We start from the raw sequence: 19,556 nt of genomic DNA, 5'->3' as shown, positions 1-19,556 counted from the left end.
GAGCCCCAAACTGCCTCACATTGGAGGCCTCTGAACTCAGCCATACAGCGTCACACACACATCATTCAAAGTTTGTGTGTGACAGGAAAGACTCAGCTTTAACTGTGGTAAAGGGCTTGTTAATAGCTTATACAGCTTTGACACAACGGCAGTTTACGTTTTAGGTGTCCAGAGGAGGTCGTCTCATGTCGGTTACACTGTAACTGTCACTCTAAAAATCATTAAAAGAACAAATTTCTCGAACAAATTCCTCTCACGTCCAAAATATCTGCCTGATCTGGATAAATTATACATCAAAACGTAGGTATTTTAGTTGTCTTTCACCCAATGTGACTGTCATTGAGCTTGGCCTCACAGATTTCTCACAAATCACCTGTGAGCGCAGAGAGGGAACATTCCATCCCATTATAAAAACGGGCGAGCCCTGAAATCAGTCGGAAAAATAATTTTAAAACTGCCATAATAAAGGAGCCACGGGGGGTAGAAGAATAAAAATGACACCGCTGGCTTCCCCCTTCCCTTCTGGCGCTCACGGTGAAAGAATTATTCGGATCCGACTTCTACTTTTCGAACAGCGAGCGTTTGTTCCAGATTTCTGCCTCAATATGAAAACCCCATGATTTTAAGGGGACAAAGTGAGGTGCAGATTTGGCAGTTGGAAGTTGGCAGTTACAGCTGTTGCCCATAGCAACTAATGCTGACCACACCCAAGATGGCTGCCCTGTTCTATCACAGCTGATGAAGACAGAGCCAAGATGGCGGATGAGGGCAGAGCCAAGATGGCTGATGAGGTCAGAGTAAGCAGGGCAGCAGCAGTGCAGCAGCAGTGCAGGAGCAGGGCAGGAGCAGGGCAGCAGCAGGGCTCATAAATTCTGCCTTTAACTCATGTTTTCCATTATTCAGAACAGATTAACAGGTTCATGCCAGCCCCTGATGAGACAAATGCGCGCGATAGCGCGCACTAACTCACGTTTTCCATTAATCTGAACAGATTAATAGGTTCATGCCAGCTGCTGACGAGACAAATGCGTGCGATAGTGCGCATTCACTCATAAATTTCCATTATTCAGAAGAGATTAACAGGTTCATGCCAGCTGCTGACGAGACAAATGCCTGCGATAGTGCGCATTCACTCATATGTTTTCCATTATTCTGAACAGATCAACCGGGCCTTATGTGTCTAAAGCAGGCAGATTTCACCAGAACAAGCCAGAATCTCATATTTAAGACTGGATTATGATAATATAATGCTTGACTGGCAACTACCAGCCTCTCTGCCTCTCTGTGTCTATGTGTGGACGGGCAGAAGACGGGCAGCAGCTGGGCACCCATCAAAATTTCTTCAGAAATTTTCTAGTTCTAATTATACCCCTAAAAATCAACTTTTTCACCCTAAATTTAGCCACCTACTCACCATTTTTATGCCCTCCCCTCCCATTTACCCTTACCCTAAGGTCACAGGACCATAGCCCTAACCATAAGTTCCCCTCCCACCACTTTACCCTATCCCCAAAATTAATTTTCATAATTCTAATCATTCTGACAATCATTCGTGACAGTTGGACCACGCATGTACAGTGAACTCCTCGTGCAAAATTAACATTTATCTTTACAAAATCAAAGTTTTTAAAGCTTTCTGACTGTTAAATTTTTCTGCAAGATCAGGTGGCTTTCCAGTACTCCAAATACATCTTAATTCTCTGAATTTATTTCATAATCTTGTCGTTATTGTAATCTGATTATTGATCCACAGGTCATCATTGGGTTTACTGTCCACAGCACATGTGAGGAAGAAATAAAAGCCCTTTTTATGCTTTCAGTCATTGAATTTATTCTTTTTAAATCAAAGTACATACAGTTGATGAAGTTACTAAAGCCAAGCACAAAACCACCACCACCACACTGCCCTGACAAGGCTGTGACCACAGGTCTGCTGCCTCTGTTTCAGCCAGCTGCTGCACAACATGAGATCTGAGCTCTGCACAGTTTAAGAAAGAACCTCCCGTGAATCAACAGGATAGTTTCCAGTTAGCTGATCGTGTTAAGCGCTGTAATCATTGCAGAAATTTTGCATCTTAAGAATAGAGTCTCTAATCTGTTTTAGGGATTACTTGTTCTATATAGATATAACTTTGTATCTTTACCTGCACCATGTCTTTACTTCTGACCACCAGTAAACAAAGTGAGCAACATGTAGACAGCAGTCATTCTGAAACCTGGGCCCGATTAGATGGGGATTGTAAATTATCTAAGCTCCTCCACCTGGAAACGATCCTCTGCTGCTTCCACCTTCGAATGTTTGGCTCGTAAAGTTATTTCTCTATTAAAAAATATTAAACTTCAGCCAAAAAAAATCTTTCACTTGGACAGATTCTTTAACAGAATATGAAATTAAACTTAATTTGAATCACTTGACAGCTTTACTTTCCATTTCCTGCTCACATGATTAATAAAAGTACAAACTAACATTACATGTTGCCCTTATTTTGATGCCAACACTTTATTGGACTTAAACAACTTTGATAAAAATTTCTGTATCTCTTTGGACTGCAGACCATAGATGATGGGGTTGAGGCTGCTCGGGATGATATGATACAAAATAGAAGCAAGTTTCCTTTGGTCTGAGTACTGAGGGAAGCGATGCAGGGTAATGATGGCCATTCCACTCAACAACATGATCAGATACACAACCAGGTGAGTGCTGCAGGTCTTCAAGGCTTTACTGTTCAAAGACTTGTTCTTACTGGTCAGACAGACGACTGTAATCTTAGTGTAGGTGAGCACCATGCTGCCTATAGAGGCTGTAAACAGAACCACAGTGAAAGTGAGGCCGTAGATGTTATTAATGACAACACTCTCACAGGAGAGATTAAATAAGAGAGCATTGGCACAGTAAGGGCTTTTGATAAGAGTCCTACATCGGTTCAGCCGGACGGTCAGACCGAGAAGAATCCCGACCAAAACAAAGGCCACCCCCCAGGCAGAGACCGTCAGCTTTATCAGCATCCTATTGGTCATTATTACAGTGTAACGCAGAGGATTACAGATGGCAACATATCTGTCAAAGGCCATGATCATGAGCACTGTGTGGGAGCTGGTCCCAAACATATGTGTGGTGAAAGCCTGAGCCACACACTCATAATAACTGATGAGGCGCTCAGATGAAGGCCGCAACATGTCTATTAGCAGCCGAGGCAACATGATAGAGTTCCCCAAGACGTCATTAGCTGACAAATTACAGAAGAGGAGATACATGGGCTGATGGAGGCTCTTATCAACAAAAATCAAAACAGCAAGGCCAACATTTGCAACTATAATGAATAAGTAGGAGAAAAAGATGAAGAGAAACACAGGGTATGTGGATTCCTGTGAGACATTTAAACCTTCCAGCTGCAGCGTGAAGCTGTTGTAGGTGTAGCCTTCCACTGACCTGAAAGAACAAAACAATGTGGTTGATTTCACAGAGACTCTAAGCTCTGCACCTGAATCTGCTTTATGTCACAGTACGGCCTTTCCACTTTGCATGAAACAAGACAAACAAACATATCGGGGAAAAGAAGAAAGATGGTATACTTGTTACTCGTGCTGAGCCTCATCCCCTGAAGCTGAAGCGTTAGGCTGCTGGAAGGACCGTGTTCCATCTGAGCTCGTCTGAAGGAAAAGCAGCAAAAACTAAACCAGAGGACCTTTTTTTTCCAGAATCAGCAAAGATGAACATTTCACATTTTGCACATAACAAACACACAACTTCATCTCCAACAAAATAAATTTACTTTCAACAATAAATCAAATTCAGCTACCAGCCTAACAACTCGAGTTAAGTAGTAAACTGTCCAGTGAATCACTCCTCAAGCGCCGTCTTTCTCTCATGTGCACGTGGAATAATGTGCATGGGTTTTATGAACATCACTGATCTCAGGGGGAGCTTTGATCATCTTCTGAAAAAACATTTTGTTCTACATAGGTGGAGAGATTGTACAAGAGAAAGTAATTTTCAGAGTTTAAAAAGTTTGAACTTATGCAAAGATACGGTCGGCTGGAAAACCACCAGCTGGCTCCAAAACAAGGGAAGATCAAGTCAACTTTATTATCAATGGTTTACAGGACATACAGATAACTGAAATAGTGTTTCCCTCTTATCCCTGGTGCAGACAGCAATAAACATGAAGTAAAGTATTCAGTAAAACATAAAAAATATGTTAAATATATATATATACACAAACTAAAATACACAAGAAAAGGCGGTGGCAAATCTGTATGAACATAGAATTAAAGCTGCAAGCAGTGATGATCGGGCTTGAGCAGGTGCGTCATTGGACGCCGGGCGATGGGCAACGCCCAGCATAGCTGTCCGTCAACCCTAACCCTGCCCTAACCCTAACCCCTAACCCCTAACCCTAACCCCTAACCCCTAACCCCCTAACCCTAACCCCTAACCCCTAACCCCCTAACCCTAACTCTATCCCTAACCCCAACCCTAACCCTGAGGACGGGATGGACCGTGCCCATCCCTTTCTTTCCCGGAGGGAATACTTACCATTTCCTAACCTAACCCTAACCCTAGAGCAGGCTGTGAGAATCCCATGAATATCAAAACATCATCATCAGGGTTTTTGAAAATGCGTAGGGGGCACCACTGAGCCATTTAGCTCCAGCCACACACGATATTCTTTACGTACGTACAAGGTCGTCAGTGTGGACGTGTGTGGCAAGTTTCAAGACCTTGCGATGATGATATTGTATCCAACCACCTGCAGGTGGCGCTATAAGCATGTGTGAGTTTGGGCATATGTTTGCGTTCTGGATGGAGCCCAAGTACAGCCTAAGAAGTTTGGTGTAGATTGGATAATGTATGTACTTCTCACATGTAGCCGTCCTACTACATGCCCGCTGGACCCCGTTCCTACTAATCTTTTCCAATCCATTGCTCCTACTGTAACTGCAGCAGCATGTGATTAATGCTTCACTGACATCGGGCACATTTCCACATTCAAGCAAGCTCAGGTTACACCGCTGCTCAAGAAACCTTCCCTCCCTCCAACTCATGTGGAGAATTATCGGCCGGTCTCTCTCCTCCCGTTTCTGTCTAAAACCATTGAAAAGGTCTTTAAGCAGGTCACTGATTACCTCTCACAGAACAACCTCCTTGACCCAAACCAATCTGGGTTTAAAAGTGGACACTCCACCGAAACGGCTCCGTTGGCTGTGACAGAAGCCTTAAAAGAAGCCAGAGCGACAGTTAAGTCCTCTGTACTTATCCTGCTCGACTTATCGGCTGCATTTGTCAACCACAGTATTCTTTTGTCCATACTCTCCAGCATGGACATCACAGGGAGAGCACACTCCTGGTTTGAATCGTACCTCACTGGTCGGTCCTTCAAAGTATCCTGGCTTGGTCACACTTCTGCAGCGCACCACCTCGCCACAGGGGTCCCCCAAGGTTCAGTACTGGGACCTCTTCTCTTTGCCATATACACCAACTCATTAGGACAGATCATCCGATCACATGGCTTCTCATACCAATGTTATGCTGATGATACCCAGCTCTATCTGTCATTCCCACACGGTCTCAGCACGAATCTCAGACTGTCTCTCTGACATATCAGCATGGATGAAAGCCCATCACCTCCAACTTAACCTCCCAAAAACTGAACTGCTGGTCTTCCCAGCCAAACCAACCAAACACCACAGCATCTGCATCCAAACTGAATCCCTATCTCTTGCTCCATCAAAGGTTGCTAGAAACTTGGGTGTCGTGATTGATGACCAACTAACCTTCAAAGATCACGTTACCTCGGTTGCTCGTTCGTGCTGCTTTGCATTACTAAACATAAGAAAGATCAGACCATACCTAACCCAACATGCCCCCCAGCTCCTGGTGCAGGCCATGGTCATCTCCCACCTTCACTACTGCAACGCTCTCCTAACTTGTCTCCTAACTGCTCTCCTAACTGCTCTCCTAACTGGTCTCCAGCCTGTGAAACCTCTGCAGATGGTCCAGAACGCAGCGGCGCGTCTGGTCTTGGATCAGCCTAAAAGAACACGCCCCCCCTCTGTTCATTGAGCTCCTCTGGCTGCCCTTAGCCGCCCGCATCAGGTTCAAGTCCCTGATGTTAGCTACAAAGAGCTTAATGGAGCGGCTCCATCTACTTGGATGCTCTTGCAAAGGCTTCTGTCCCAACTGGGTCCCTCCGTTGGTCCCAGGATTGTCGTCTAGCAGCTCCTACACCACGCCTAAGACAATCCAAACTCTGTTCATGTGTCGTCCCACGATGGTGGAATGACCTACCGAGCGCTACCAGAACAGGGGCGTCCCTGTCTATCTTCAAGAAGCTCCTGAAAACCCATCTCTTCAGAGAGCATCTCCTATCCCAGCACTTACCCTGTACTTCCCTTTATGCCTGCTCTCTATCTCTGTCACCTCTGACAGGTGGTTTTCTTCTACGTAGCTAATTGATAGCTCGAATGTTATATTTTCATTTGTAAGTCGCTTTGCATTCTGCTAAATGCAGAAACATCAACATAATGTTTCTCAGACTGCTGTCTTGGCCAGGCTTCCCCTGAAGAAGAGGTCACTGTATCTCAGCGGGAACGACCTGGTTAAATAAAGGCTAAAATAATGTTTCTATATGATTTTCTACTAACTTTAGCTCTAGTGAGCTGATGTTCAGCTTCCAGCTCATCAGAAAAGCCCAGCAGAGGATGTACATCCTGAAGCAGTTGAAGAAATTCAACCAGCCAAAGGCGATGATAGTGCACTTTTACTCTGCCATCATCGAGTCCATCCTCACCTCCTCCATCACCGTCTGGGTCACTGCTGCCACAGCCAGGGAAAGGCCTGACTGCAGCGTATTATTCACTCTGCTGAGAAGGCGATTGGCTGCGGGACCTCTGGCAGGAGGTCCATCAAGACCAAAACCTCACGCCACAAGAACAGTTTCTTCCCCTCTGCAGCTGACCTAATAAACAAGGCCAGAGAGAGGTTGTGATATTTCAACCCCTGGAAGCTCCAGGGTTGTTTCAGGCTTGGAAATGTGCATTATTAAGGCTGGTATACCTCAAACTGAGTTTAAACAATTCCTCACATGTTGCTTTAAGAAACAGAAATGTTCCTTTTTTTATCACAAGCTACAAGGCTGAATTATAGTTGTATTTGTGTTTAAAGACATCACACACAGCTAATGAAGTTAGTAAGTTTATTATTTGTGCATGATTCTGTAACCGACTCCTGCGATGGAGGAGGAGCTCGGTGTTTCCATGGTGCAGCTTACGCTGCGACATCATCACACACACTACAAAATTATTTAAAGGACAACTCACCTTCCTCAACGTTTCAGAGCAACATCAGCGCTCTGACAAGAGAAGAGGAAGAAACTGTCTGAAACTGTCTCTGAGACGGTTTTTCTTTTGAAGGCACTGTTGTATGATCTGTTTTATGTAGTTAACTGTCGATGATAAAGATGTTCTACAACATTTAAATGGACTTTATTGCAGCATATCTGGTTATCAGTCCAACATTGTCCCTGTTACTGATGCCCGAGGACTTGTCTGTTTAGGAGGTTTTACTCTGCCTGTCTTTTACAGATCCACACTGGCTTGGATGGAGAACCAAACAATGGTCACTCCTCTCAAACAGCCCATTGTGTTTGAGCTGGAGGGGTTCGATGTACCTACAGGCTACGGCCCTTTCTTGTTCTTTCTGGCTCTGTTTGCCTACATAGTGGTGCTTCTGGGGAATGGCATAGTAGTGAGTATCATTGTCATGGACAAGACCCTGCACAGGCCCATGTTTGTCATGGTTTGCCACCTGGTGGTGTGTGATCTGCTGGGGGCCACTGCGGTGCTGCCTCGCCTCATGATGCACTTCTTGATGGGGCAGAAGAGGATCGCCTACATCCCCGCCATCACACAGGGCTTCTGTGTGCACACGTATGGCGTTGCAGTGCAGACTATTCTGGGTGCAATGGCTTATGACAGGTTGAAACAACAACCACTACTCATATATTTAAGTTATTTATGTTGGACCCGTTGTTCTCATCAGATGTTATATTAATAAATTCTGTCAGAACTTTTCCTGCATGTAAACACACGCATCCTTTCAGGGACCCTCAGTGGTTTTCATTCTTTCGCTCATTGCTCTCTCTGTGCAGGTACGTTGCGGTGTGCGATCCGCTCCGGTATCACGCCATCATGACGTCGGCTCGGCTGCACGCCCTTTGTGCTCTGGCCTGGATCCTGGCCCTGCTGCTTATTGCCGTTCTCTTTTCCTTCCACATGAATGTTCTGTTGTGCGGCCAAACCATCCAACATGTCTACTGCAGCAACCGGAGCATCCTGAACCTGGCCTGCGCTCCCACCCCCATGAGCAACATCTATGGTGAGTGCGTTTGTTTAAAATGTAGCTTTGCTTTTCCTTTTGTCCACAAATTACTGTCAATGTCTGAAAAGACCTTGCTTTGTTTATTTCAGCAGAAAAACTCATAATTATAGCTGTTACAACTTTAGTTTTGCTGATGGATTGTTGTTTGTTTCGTACATTTTCAATTAGGTATGACTTTTATTCAGAATTACAGAATTTTAGGTCCTGAGCGTAAAAATGTGGCACACGTGCACTAAATTTTTTCAAATTAAGGTTTTGTTTGGATTTTTTCCACAAACAGCAGTTTAAAGCAACAAAAAGAAACATTTCAGAGCACTAACTGCAGCTTTCAAGCAACATATCCTATATTTGCTTTAATCCTTGTACTTTTACTCATGCCTGAAGAGGGCCTGGGTGGAACTCAACAGAAACGGCTTATTATTTCCCACTCATGACACTTAACAGACTTCCTTTCTGTATGTTTTTGTAGGTCTAACCATGACCTGGTCAGTGAGTACAGGCATCTTCATCATCATTGCTTTTTCCTACATCAGGATCCTGAGTGCTTCTGTTAAACAAGGCAGAGCTGACCGAACCGTCCGCACCAAGGCCTTTCAGACATGCACACCCCACCTTGTTGTGTACGTGCTCTATGAAATAGCTTCATTGATTATAATTGTGAGTCTCAGGTTTCCCTCTGTCACCCAAAACATCAGGAAGTTCTTCAGCATTCTGTTCATCATCATTCCACCAGCTATCAACCCCATCATCTACGGCTTGGTCAGTAAAGACTTACGTGCCAGCATCATTAAGCATTTCTCCCTACATGTCTGTCTCAAACACTGACAAAGTGAATACGTGTTTTGTTCTTTTGGATCATTTTATATCTGATGGTGGTGATGGAACAGTAGCTCTTTATATTGTAGTTGCTGTTTAAATCCTCTGACAGATGTGTTGTCAGACATGTGAACACACTCCCATGAAGTGAAACCAACACTTAAGTCTCAAGTTCACTAAAACTACAGTCACAAGTCAACAAATTCTGCCAAATTAGGACAAAAAGTTTAACCTAGATCTCAGTTCTGCCTTTAATATCATTTAATATCATAAATTAGGACAAAATCACCACCCACAGGGACTGCCTGAGATGACCAACCTTCTGAAGCGCATTTCTACATCAGACTGGATGTATTTACATGCCCTCCACAACCTTTTAATCTCCCCTCAAACAGTAACCTTCTACAATATCTGATACTTTTCCTCCAGGTTGGAAGACTCAGCTCCATTTTACTTGTATTGCTGTTTTGTTGATATCAATTGCAATGCTAATTATAAAGTAGATTTTTTATTTCTTATTGCTCCTTAGATCAAATTAATTTTCCATTTGATATAAAGCTTTATACATAAAAGTATGAGGGCTGAGGTTTAAATAAAGGACTTTGCATCTATCTGTAGTCTCCTGAAGTTGTTTTGAAGAGCTCTTTGACTGATTTTCAAGTGCCTATAAAGTCTTTAAGAACTCTTACAAAGCATTCAGCTGGGCCAAACCTGTCCTGATTTCCAAGGTGTCAGATACTGCAGTTGTTTCTATACCATTGGCATCACTTCCTTCTGCTGTCAGGATTCAATGTGGAAGCAAAGAAGAACCCAAATGCAGCAGAAGTTGTTTGGATAATGATTATAAGTTGCTGCCAAGGCAGGATAGTAACTATAGACAGAAAGTATAATAAACTAACAAAACTAAGAGAACTAGCTGATAGTTACAAACAGAAACTGGCATGGAAACCAAGGGGAAATTAAATGAATGGGCCGGGAATGAAGAGTCAGAACCAAGGAACATATTATGACTGGATGAGTCAGTGCAGGTGAGTAATGAGAAAGAGGAAGAGTTGGCAACTTAAAACAATCCAATCAACACAAGACAAGAACCAAAACCAAGTAAAAACCCAGAACACAGAACACATGATAACAGTTAATCTTTCACAGCGGGTTAGCTGTGGTGTGGCTTGGCAAGAATGTAGGGCCTGGATGCAGATATTTATAAAGAATAACCTGATTTATTCAGACACAAAGAAAAGGCGCGGCTGAGCCGGATCATAAAAAACTTAGTTATGAACATGAAAACTCACAAAACAAAGCATGGCTTGAACTATGGTAAGAATGATTATGGACAAACTTAACGTGACCTGAACACATGAATGATGGTGGGGATCTGGCCAAATGCAAGGGGAAACTGGGAAAGTAAATACTGAAGGGAGGTGATTGGTGATGGAGTGCAGCTGAGGGGGAAAGCAAAGGTGAAGTGAGTGAAGTGATGATTGAACTGAAGAGTGACTGAGGGGAAACGTGGCAAAAAACTATAAAAACATGAAAACAAAAACTATAATAATGACAGAAAAGAAATCAAGAAACAAAAACACAACAAAACCCAAAGAATCCTGCAAACTTGCCTCTTAAGTCTCAGAACTTCAGCGTTTTTTAAGCAAACAAATTCCTGTTGCATTTCACAGCTACTTGGTCAGGGGTAAAAGGAAAAGATTGTGTCATTTCCCACTTTTCTAAACATGCAATGAAGAAGCAAGGCTGAGCTTGCTGCACCTTATCATCCACTTAGACTTAGAAAAGACTCTGAAAGACTATCAGCTCACATCTAAAGACGAGTGTTTAGAGTTTTTAGTCCCAGACTAGCCTCAAACTAAAGATTTTACAAACACTGTGAATCTTGTAGGGTCACTATTTACAAGACTACAACTAGATTTTTTTTATTTTTTCCCATCATGCTCAGCAGAAGTTTTACAAAAAAGGAGGAGAAGCAGCTTTTAGCTGCAGCTGCTCTGGTCTGTGCAGTGGTTTGTGGTGAAAAACCCAACAAAAAGAAGAGAAAACGCCACAGAATATGGGCACAGACAGTCCATTTTCACCTGCTGGTCGCTCGTTCTTCTACGTCTGCCGACATGTTTGTTATTGACTGTCTGCTTTCCTGTTTCCGATGCTGTCAGAGCTCATCTATTGGTTGTTGATTGTGTTACATCACTGCGACCTGCGATAATATTAAACACGTTTGATATGAGCCCAAGATGAGGGAGAGTCTGGTAAGAAACGTAGACGCAGACTGCAGATTACCGCCTTAAACCGCCTTCTATGCCTGCACCCTATCTCTACTCTGTCCCCTCTGACAGAGTCGGACTCCTGGGTTCCTTCTATGTAGTTTATTGTTAGCTTTTTGTATAGCTTGTTTTGTCTTAATTTGTAAGTCGCTTTGGATAAAAGCGTCTGATAAATACAGAAACAGAAACATAAACTTAACGATCAAGATGACGGGACCACGCCGAGACTCCTAAAGGCTCCAGTTAGACTCCAGTTAGACTCCAGTTAGACTCCTAAAGACTCTAGTTAGACTCCTAAAGACTCTAGTTAGACTCCTAAAGACTCCAGTTAGACTCTTAAAGACTCCAGTTAGACTCCAGTTAGACTCCTAAAGACTCCAGTTAGACTCCTACAGACTCCAGTTAGACTCCTACAGACTCCAGTTAGACTCCTAAAGACTCCAGTTAGACTCCTACAGACTCCAGTTAGACTCCTAAAGACTCCAGTTAGACTCCTACAGACTCCAGTTAGACTCCTAAAGACTCCAGTTAGACTCATAAAGACTCCAGTTAGACTCATAAAGACTCCAGTTAGACTCCTAAAGACTCCAGTTAGACTCCTAAAGACTCCAGTTAGTCTCCTAAAGACTCCAGTTAGACTCCTAAAGACCCCAGTTAGACCCCTAAAGACTCCAGTTAGACTCCTAAAGACCCCACGCCGAGACTCCTAAAGACTCCAGTTAGACTCCTAAAGACTCCAGTTAGTCTCCTAAAGACTCCAGTTAGACTCCTACAGACTCCAGTTAGACTCCTAAAGACTCCAGTTAGACTCCTACAGACTCCAGTTAGACTCCAGTTAGACTCCTAAAGGCTCCAGTTAGACTCCTAAAGACTCTAGTTAGACTCCTAAAGACTCTAGTTAGACTCCAGTTAGACTCCAGTTAGACTCCTAAAGACTCCGGTTAGACTCCTAAAGACTCCGGTTAGACTCCTAAAGACTCCAGTTAGACTCATAAAGACTCCGGTTAGACTCCTAAAGACTCCGGTTAGACTCCTAAAGACTCCGGTTAGAATCCTAAAGACTCCGGTTAGACTCTTAAAGATTCCAGTTAGACTCCTAAAGACTCCGGTTAGACTCATAAAGACTCCGGTTAGACTCCTAAAGACTCCGGTTAGACTCCTAAAGACTCCGGTTAGAATCCTAAAGACTCCGGTTAGACTCCTAAAGACTCCGGTTAGACTCCTAAAGACTCCGGTTAGACTCTTAAAGATTCCAGTTAGACTCCTAAAGACTCCGGTTAGACTCATAAAGACCCAGTTAGACCCCTAAAGACTCCAGTTAGACTCCTAAAGACGCCGGTTAGACTCCAGTTAGACTCCAGTTAGACTCCAGTTAGACTCATAAAGACTCCAGTTAGACTCATAAAGACTCCAGTTAGACTCATAAAGACTCCAGTTAGACTCATAAAGACTCCAGTTAGACTCCTAAAGACTCCGGTTAGACTCCTAAAGACGCCGGTTAGACTCCTAAAGACTCCGGTTAGACTCCTAAAGACTCCAGTTAGACTCCTAAAGACTCCAGTTAGACTCCTAAAGACTCCAGTTAGACTCCTAAAGACTCCGGTTAGACTCCTAAAGACCCCAGTTAGACTCCTAAAGACTCCAGTTAGACTCCGGTTAGACTCCTAAAGACCCCAGTTAGACCCCTAAAGACTCCAGTTAGACTCCTAAAGACTCCGGTTAGACTCCAGTTAGACTCCAGTTAGACTCCTAAAGACTCCGGTTAGACTCCTAAAGACTCCAGTTAGACTCCTAAAGACTCCAGTTAGACTCCAGTTAGACTCCTAAAGACTCAGTTTTTATTCTGGGACTGAAATCGTTTGGTGTGAGCCCAGCATTAGATGGGAATGCTGATATGGATTCACTCGTCGAAGATGCTGTTCAATAGGCAAGAATCACCCAAATCAATATCATGTTTAACATCAGCAAAATGAGTCGTTACCAGAGCGACATGTTTAAATACCAGATGGCACCAGCACAAATACAACATCCTTCTTTAAACTGGGCCAACATGATTATCATGAGCGAGATGTGAGGTTTCTGCCTGAAATGGACTGGGCACTACGGTCTAACCTACAGTCTAACCTGCCATCAGCAGGTTAAATGGGGTCCATTTATGGGAACTACCTTGCAATTCACTGCTCAAAAGACTCAAAAGGCTTCCCATCAGAGAAAGTTCTTACAGCTACATCACTCTTGGTAGAATCTGAACACACTTTGACGAATTCAATTGGCCTGTTCAAACAAAGACTGAGTCACAGCAGTTACAAAAACCTTGAAAAATGTGTGTCCTAAATTGTAAATGTTCACCATAAAGCAAACAAAAAGGGAGAACCCCGAGGTTTTCAGATTGAAACTTTGCTCTTCGCAGCTTTTTCCTTTTTCTTTTTTCTACCCAATGGGTTTGTTGACTGTTTTTATCACTCTGTACACGTTGTGTAATATTATCTTAGGAGATGGAAAAAGCATCTCCTGAGGACAGTTGTGTTCATAAAGGTCGTGCACATGATTTGACGTGCACATTTAGAGGAAGGGTAAGCCTGAGGACTGATGCTCAGTAAAGCTGTAACTGAATGTGATGGTGAAACAGTTGTTGCTGTTTAGAGTAAATGTCTTTAAGGTGATGATACTTATATATTGTTTGAGAATGAAATGCATCTTGTAGGGTCACTATTTGCATCTTTGCTGATTCTGAAAAAAAAGGTTCTCTGGTTTAGTTTTTGCTGCTTTTCCTTCAGACGAGCTCAGATGGAACACGGTCCTTCCAGCAGCCTAACGCTTCAGCTTCAGGGGATGAGGCTCAGCACGAGTAACAAGTATACCATCTTTCTTCTTTTCCCCGATATGTTTGTTTGTCTTGTTTCATGCAAAGTGGAAAGGCCGTACTGTGACATAAAGCAGATTCAGGTGCAGAGCTTAGAGTCTCTGTGAAATCAACCACATTGTTTTGTTCTTTCAGGTCAGTGGAAGGCTACACCTACAACAGCTTCACGCTGCAGCTGGAAGGTTTAAATGTCTCACAGGAATCCACATACCCTGTGTTTCTGTTCATCTTTTTCTCCTACTTATTCATTATAGTGTCAAATGTTGGCCTTGCTGTTTTGGTTTTTGTTGATAAGAGCCTCCATCAGCCCATGTATCTCCTCTTCTGTAATTTGTCAGCTAATGACGTCTTGGGGAACTCTATCATGTTGCCTCGGCTGCTAATAGACATGTTGCGGCCTCCATCTGAGCGCCTCATCAGTTATTATGAGTGCATTATTCAGGCTTTCATAGCACACATGTTTGGGACCAGCTCCCACACTGTGCTCATGATCATGGCCTTTGACAGATATGTTGCCATCTGTAATCCTCTGCGTTACACTGTAATAATGACAAATAGGATGCTGATAAAGCTGACGGTCTCTGCCTGGGGGGTGTCTTTTGTTTTGGTCGGGGTTCTGCTCGGTCTGACCATCCGACTGAACCGATGTAGGACTCTGATCAAAAGCCCCTACTGTGACAATGCTGCCTTATTTAATCTCTCCTGTGAGAGTGTTGTCATTAATAACATCTACGGCCTCACTTTCACTGTGATTCTGTTTACAGCCTCTATAGGCAGCATGGTTCTCACCTACACTAAGATTACAGTCGTCTGTCTGACCAGTAAGAACAAGTCTTTGAACAGTAAAGCCTTGAAGACCTGCAGCACTCACCTGGTTCTGTATCTGATCATGTTGTTGAGTGGACTGGCCATCATTACCTTGCATCGCTTCCCTCAGTACTCAGACCAAAGGAAACTTGCTGCTATTTTGTATCATATCATCCCGAGCAGCCTGAACCCCATCATCTATGGTCTGCAGTCCAAAGAGATACAGAAATTTTTATCAAAGTCCAATAAAGTGTTGGCATCAAAATAAAACCATTTCCAATTTTTCTGTTTTCATTTGCTCACACAGATAAGATGTGTACATGAACTTTATTCTTCCAAGAAATAATTAAATAAAATAAACCTGTTTCCTGATAAAAATACAGTTTATACAGAGATAAGATTTTAAAGTATGGAAAAGATCATCATCACATCTGAATCCAGGACAGAATATATATATTTGATCTGAGTCCTTCTTAGCTTAATTGATTATTTTATTGTTCATCTGTTAAAAGTTAAAGAAGTACTTATTATTTTGGTTGTAACACATTCATTAGGATTAAAAGCTGTGATTTTATACAATTGATTTTCATAGACTTGTGGGAAGGAGCTTGATAGATTATCAGCTTACCTGCGCTGTCTGGCGAACTAACATTAGTTGATTCTACTGGACAACATATAATCACCTAATTATGGATAAAATGATAAATATTGGTTGTAATCACATTTTTAATCTGCCATGCACCTCCGTCAGTACTCTGGATTGCCTCCGAGTCCCAGTAGGACCCGTGCAGCCCAGTTAGACCCTACCAGCAATAGAGCCAGCCAGGGCATGAACCCCCCCAACCCCAAGGACAACAGGAAAAAGGACTGTTCTGAGTAAACCAGCAGCCCAGCAGGTATGGTACGGAGGGTAGGGGAAGAATAGCACCCCAGCCCCCCACACCCTCATCGCAACCTCACCGAGAGCAAGGCACACGCTCCCCACTCCCGGGATGCAGGGCAAAAGGGGCGCACCCAACTCACAGGGAGGATCCAAGGAGCCATACGACACAGGCTCCAAAGACAGTAGGGGCCAACAACCCCCGTCGGGATACAGTTGATAAACATCATGGCAGGGCTTGGTGGAAAAAGAACCAGTGGGTGGGAGCAACCCGCTGCATCCCCCCACCCCAGCAGGCCTCCCCCTGTGACATCACCGCACCAGCCCCATGGGACACCCCCCACCACAGTCCCCCAAGATAGGGAGATACAGAGGGGGAGAGCAAGGTGATTTGGCAGGTTCAACATACCTGTCCCCAGTCACATCGCACCAGTAGCCTCGAGACCCTAAACCTTAACCTATGTGTCGTGACGTTGAAGTTTAGGCTGTTTTCTAAATGCCAGATTAGAAAACAGCATGTGTTACCAAAACCCGTGCTATGTGAACCCCAACTAAGTGACTAAGGATAGGCGATGCATTAAAATTGGAGGGCAGGGGTAGATGGGGGGGCAGAAATGGAGGACAGCGCCACATTGCTCTGCTGCATCCCACCTTCGCCACAAAGTCCTCCATCCTCTAGACAGCACCTCCAACCCTATCGTGCTATGGTGCTATGGTAAAGGTATGATGCGAACCCACATCGGTTCATCGGAGAGACGGCCCACGAGAACTAGAAACCGCTGCCGAGGGGACAACCAGCTGCAGCTGGAGGACACCGCGGACAGCGAGGGACACCTCCATCCAAAATACCATGTAGGATCCCCAGCTCCACCCGACGCAGAGAGTACCGGATGGAGTTCTCTCCAAAGGACACAGCCCTATCCGAAAAGAGACAGGGACGTCCTCCAAGAAGGCAGGAGTATAGCGACCCCCACCCACCAGGCATGCAGTGCAGCCCCCTGGCCAGGCCGCCCAAGCCTCGTCCTCCTTCGATTACAAACTGCAGAATAGTCAAATATGCAGCTGAAAAAGGTAATCGAGCAGCAGAAAGAAAGTTTGGATAGAGTGAGATACTTGTGAGGGCCTGGCGACAAGCGGAGATTAATCTTATTGCAATGAAGAAAACAAAGAAAGCTCATCGTGGGCTGAAAGCACGATGGCCAGAGCGGGAGGAACGAGTCCACAGGTGGGTGCTGGAACAACGTAGTGCCGGGAGAGGCTCGTCAACGGTGCAGTTACGTCTCCACGCCCTGGTACTTGCCAAGGAGATGAATATAAATGACTTTGCAGGTGGGCCTTCTTCATGTCACCGCTTCATGCAACCTTAGATGTTTTCTTCCTCTTCATGACACATTTTTTGACTGATGCGACTTGTAGTTATAAAATACGATAGTGTCTGAAGCCAAAACTTGGGTGTGGGAAGAATTCCATGTCATGGAGAAGGACTTTCGGATGGCTTTGAGGGTGATCTGGAAAGCCATTCGATGACTCAGAAAGGGAAAGCAGGGTCCATCCCAGGTTGTGTGTGATCTGGCTGAGGACCTGCTGACCCAAACTGAGGATAATGTCGGCGGTGGAAGGAGCACTTTGAGAATCTCCTTAATCTGGCTAGCATGTGGAGGCAGAGTCTGAGGACTTGGGGGAAGGCTTGTCCATCAACTTGGTGGAAGTCGGTAGGGTAGTTAAAAAGTTATCTAGTGGTAAAACACTGGGGGTGGACAAGATTCCCCCTTAGATGCTAAAGGCTCTGGACATGTAGGGGCTGTCTTGGCTGACAGGCCTCTTCTATGTTGCATGGAGGTCTGGAATGGTTTAGCAATGGAGTGGCAGGGACAACGTCTGTGGAGTAGCAGACCGGGGTGGTGGTTCCCATTTTTAAGAAAGGTGACCCCATAGTATGGGGGCCTTGTCTTGAGAAATGGAACATTGATGTAGGTGCATAGCGTCTATAGGCATTAGTATGAGAAAGGATGGGACAAACTCATGTGGGCAAACTTGATATAATGTATGAACACATAAAACTATTTGGTAGACCATAGCTGATCAATTAAAATCCACCCTCCCCTTTCTGTTACTGAGCAGAATCGGCACAAACTTGTCCACTGTGCTCGCTTGAGGAAAATGAAGCACATGTTTTTTTTAAATGTTTTTTCTTCGTCCTCCTCAATAAAGATAATTAAGAGATTTAATTGTTTGAAATTATAACTAAAAAACCAACTGTTTTAACCTTTACAAATTCCATATTGTAGTTTGGGTCGACCTCTGAACTGTAGATATATCAGCTTCAAGTCAAACATGGCCCTGTCTCGAGAGAACAATGGGAATTCATTAACACAAGTATTAATAAAAACTCTGACCTCTAAATTATTAACAGTAAAATTCTGAATTACTCTCCACATGTACCAATCAGCCTGTCAGAGTGGAAAACCACAAATTTGGACCAGATTACCTGTCCCACTTCAGGGGTTTTCCACAACTTGCTTCCAAACAGTTTATTTTATTACTTTTGAACTCAGGTTCACCCTTATTTGAACAAATCTGAACAATGATCAATGATAAGCAAAATGTCATGCTGTCAGAAGTTTATTATTATGCCAACAAGGAAACACAAAAAATGAGTCAAACACAAAGGAAAAGACTATAAAGTGGATCAATTCTTTCAACAGAGGCTCCATTTTATTAGAGTTTAGTTTTATCAGTCATCCCCCAGCAAATTAAACTAAAGCGTAACCAAACTCTTGTGGGAGGGGCTCTGATTACATTGGTCTAAATTTGTCAGTGGTATGCCTGATATTTACATGTAGAGAACATAGTTATTCCCTCTCTTTTCTGTGAGATACTTACAGAATATCTTGGGAATTCATTTTTCTTCTCTTGATCCAAGTATTTCAAAGGCTTTTCACCTCGAAAACCTGCTCCTGATTAGAAGTGCAGCCTTGAACAGGATTAACACCATTTCCCCCAGAGTTTTAAAGGGCAGAGAGAACTCACTGGATGCCGCCAAAGGTGCAATGGTTTCCAATGTTCCAATGATAAAAATATGATACTCTGAGTGCCAGCTAACCAACTACAAGATGGTTTAATTAGTCTTTAACCTGATATTCAGCTCCAGTTTATATGTCAGGACTGTTGCAGGTTTTCAGATGATTTCTCTGTCCTCACTCTGCCAGTTTACAATCTCTCACTGAGATTCACAATACCCCATGTGCAAAAGCTCATCCTCTGGTGGTGTGGGCGAGATAGCGGTGGGATAACATCTCCGTCTTTCTCCTTAATTGACTTGAATAACAATCTTTGCTCCATTATCTGACTCTGGCATTCGTTAGGCTCTTTAGTCCTTGCTTTAAGACAGATCTGGTGGGTAGCTGACAGTAATGCCCCCTTGGGACAGTCAGCCCTGGTTGATAATCATGCCAGGGGTGATTGAACCCTATAGCCCCCCACAGGGAGAGAGGGCACCATAGAGCCACAGCACTGGGAAACAGTGAGGTCAAAGTGAGG

At 43.8% G+C, this 19,556-nt stretch overlaps 3 protein-coding genes across 3 annotated transcripts; 2 read left to right on the top strand and 1 right to left on the bottom strand.

Moving 5' to 3' along the window:
- Positions 1-2,481: 2,481 nt before the first annotated feature.
- Positions 2,482-3,641, bottom strand: LOC140279334 (olfactory receptor 8G17-like). Its single transcript, XM_072374449.1, has 2 exons — positions 3,544-3,641; positions 2,482-3,430 (listed from the first exon to the last, which is right to left on the bottom strand). The coding sequence occupies exons 1-2, from the start codon at positions 3,639-3,641 to the stop codon at positions 2,482-2,484; spliced, it is 1,047 nt and encodes a 348-aa protein (XP_072230550.1).
- Positions 3,642-7,615: 3,974 nt separating this feature from the next.
- LOC140279333 (olfactory receptor 2A12-like) lies at positions 7,616-9,205 on the top strand. The gene is made up of 3 exons (XM_072374448.1): positions 7,616-7,977; positions 8,151-8,377; positions 8,850-9,205. The coding sequence occupies exons 1-3, from the start codon at positions 7,616-7,618 to the stop codon at positions 9,203-9,205; spliced, it is 945 nt and encodes a 314-aa protein (XP_072230549.1).
- Positions 9,206-13,435: 4,230 nt separating this feature from the next.
- LOC140279332 (olfactory receptor 8G17-like) lies at positions 13,436-15,404 on the top strand. The gene is made up of 3 exons (XM_072374447.1): positions 13,436-13,536; positions 14,244-14,351; positions 14,465-15,404. The coding sequence occupies exons 1-3, from the start codon at positions 13,436-13,438 to the stop codon at positions 15,402-15,404; spliced, it is 1,149 nt and encodes a 382-aa protein (XP_072230548.1).
- Positions 15,405-19,556: the final 4,152 nt, after the last annotated feature.

Source organism: Leuresthes tenuis, unplaced genomic scaffold, assembly GCF_036924035.1.
Source record: "Leuresthes tenuis unplaced genomic scaffold, fLeuTen1.0.hap1 SCAF_21, whole genome shotgun sequence".
Classification (NCBI taxonomy): Eukaryota; Metazoa; Chordata; class Actinopteri; order Atheriniformes; family Atherinopsidae; genus Leuresthes; species Leuresthes tenuis.
Note: the sequence above shows the minus strand (reverse complement) of the source record. Positions and strands in the feature narration are given on the sequence as shown.

What these genes read in the sequence shown, in the direction of transcription:
- LOC140279332 (XM_072374447.1), top strand. Translation starts at nt 13,436, where the DNA reads ATGAGTCGTTACCAGAGCGACATGTTTAAATACCAGATGGCACCAGCA. An exon ending in ATGATTATCATGAGCGAGAT is followed by an intron (nt 13,537 to 14,243) that starts GTGAGGTTTCTG and finishes CTTTTCCTTCAG; the next exon opens with ACGAGCTCAGATGGAACACG. An exon ending in TTTCTTCTTTTCCCCGATAT is followed by an intron (nt 14,352 to 14,464) that starts GTTTGTTTGTCT and finishes TTGTTCTTTCAG; the next exon opens with GTCAGTGGAAGGCTACACCT.
- LOC140279334 (XM_072374449.1), bottom strand. Translation starts at nt 3,641, where the DNA reads ATGGAACACGGTCCTTCCAGCAGCCTAACGCTTCAGCTTCAGGGGATG. An exon ending in TTTCTTCTTTTCCCCGATAT is followed by an intron (nt 3,431 to 3,543) that starts GTTTGTTTGTCT and finishes TTGTTCTTTCAG; the next exon opens with GTCAGTGGAAGGCTACACCT.
- LOC140279333 (XM_072374448.1), top strand. Translation starts at nt 7,616, where the DNA reads ATGGTCACTCCTCTCAAACAGCCCATTGTGTTTGAGCTGGAGGGGTTC. An exon ending in GGTGCAATGGCTTATGACAG is followed by an intron (nt 7,978 to 8,150) that starts GTTGAAACAACA and finishes CTCTCTGTGCAG; the next exon opens with GTACGTTGCGGTGTGCGATC. An exon ending in CCCCATGAGCAACATCTATG is followed by an intron (nt 8,378 to 8,849) that starts GTGAGTGCGTTT and finishes ATGTTTTTGTAG; the next exon opens with GTCTAACCATGACCTGGTCA.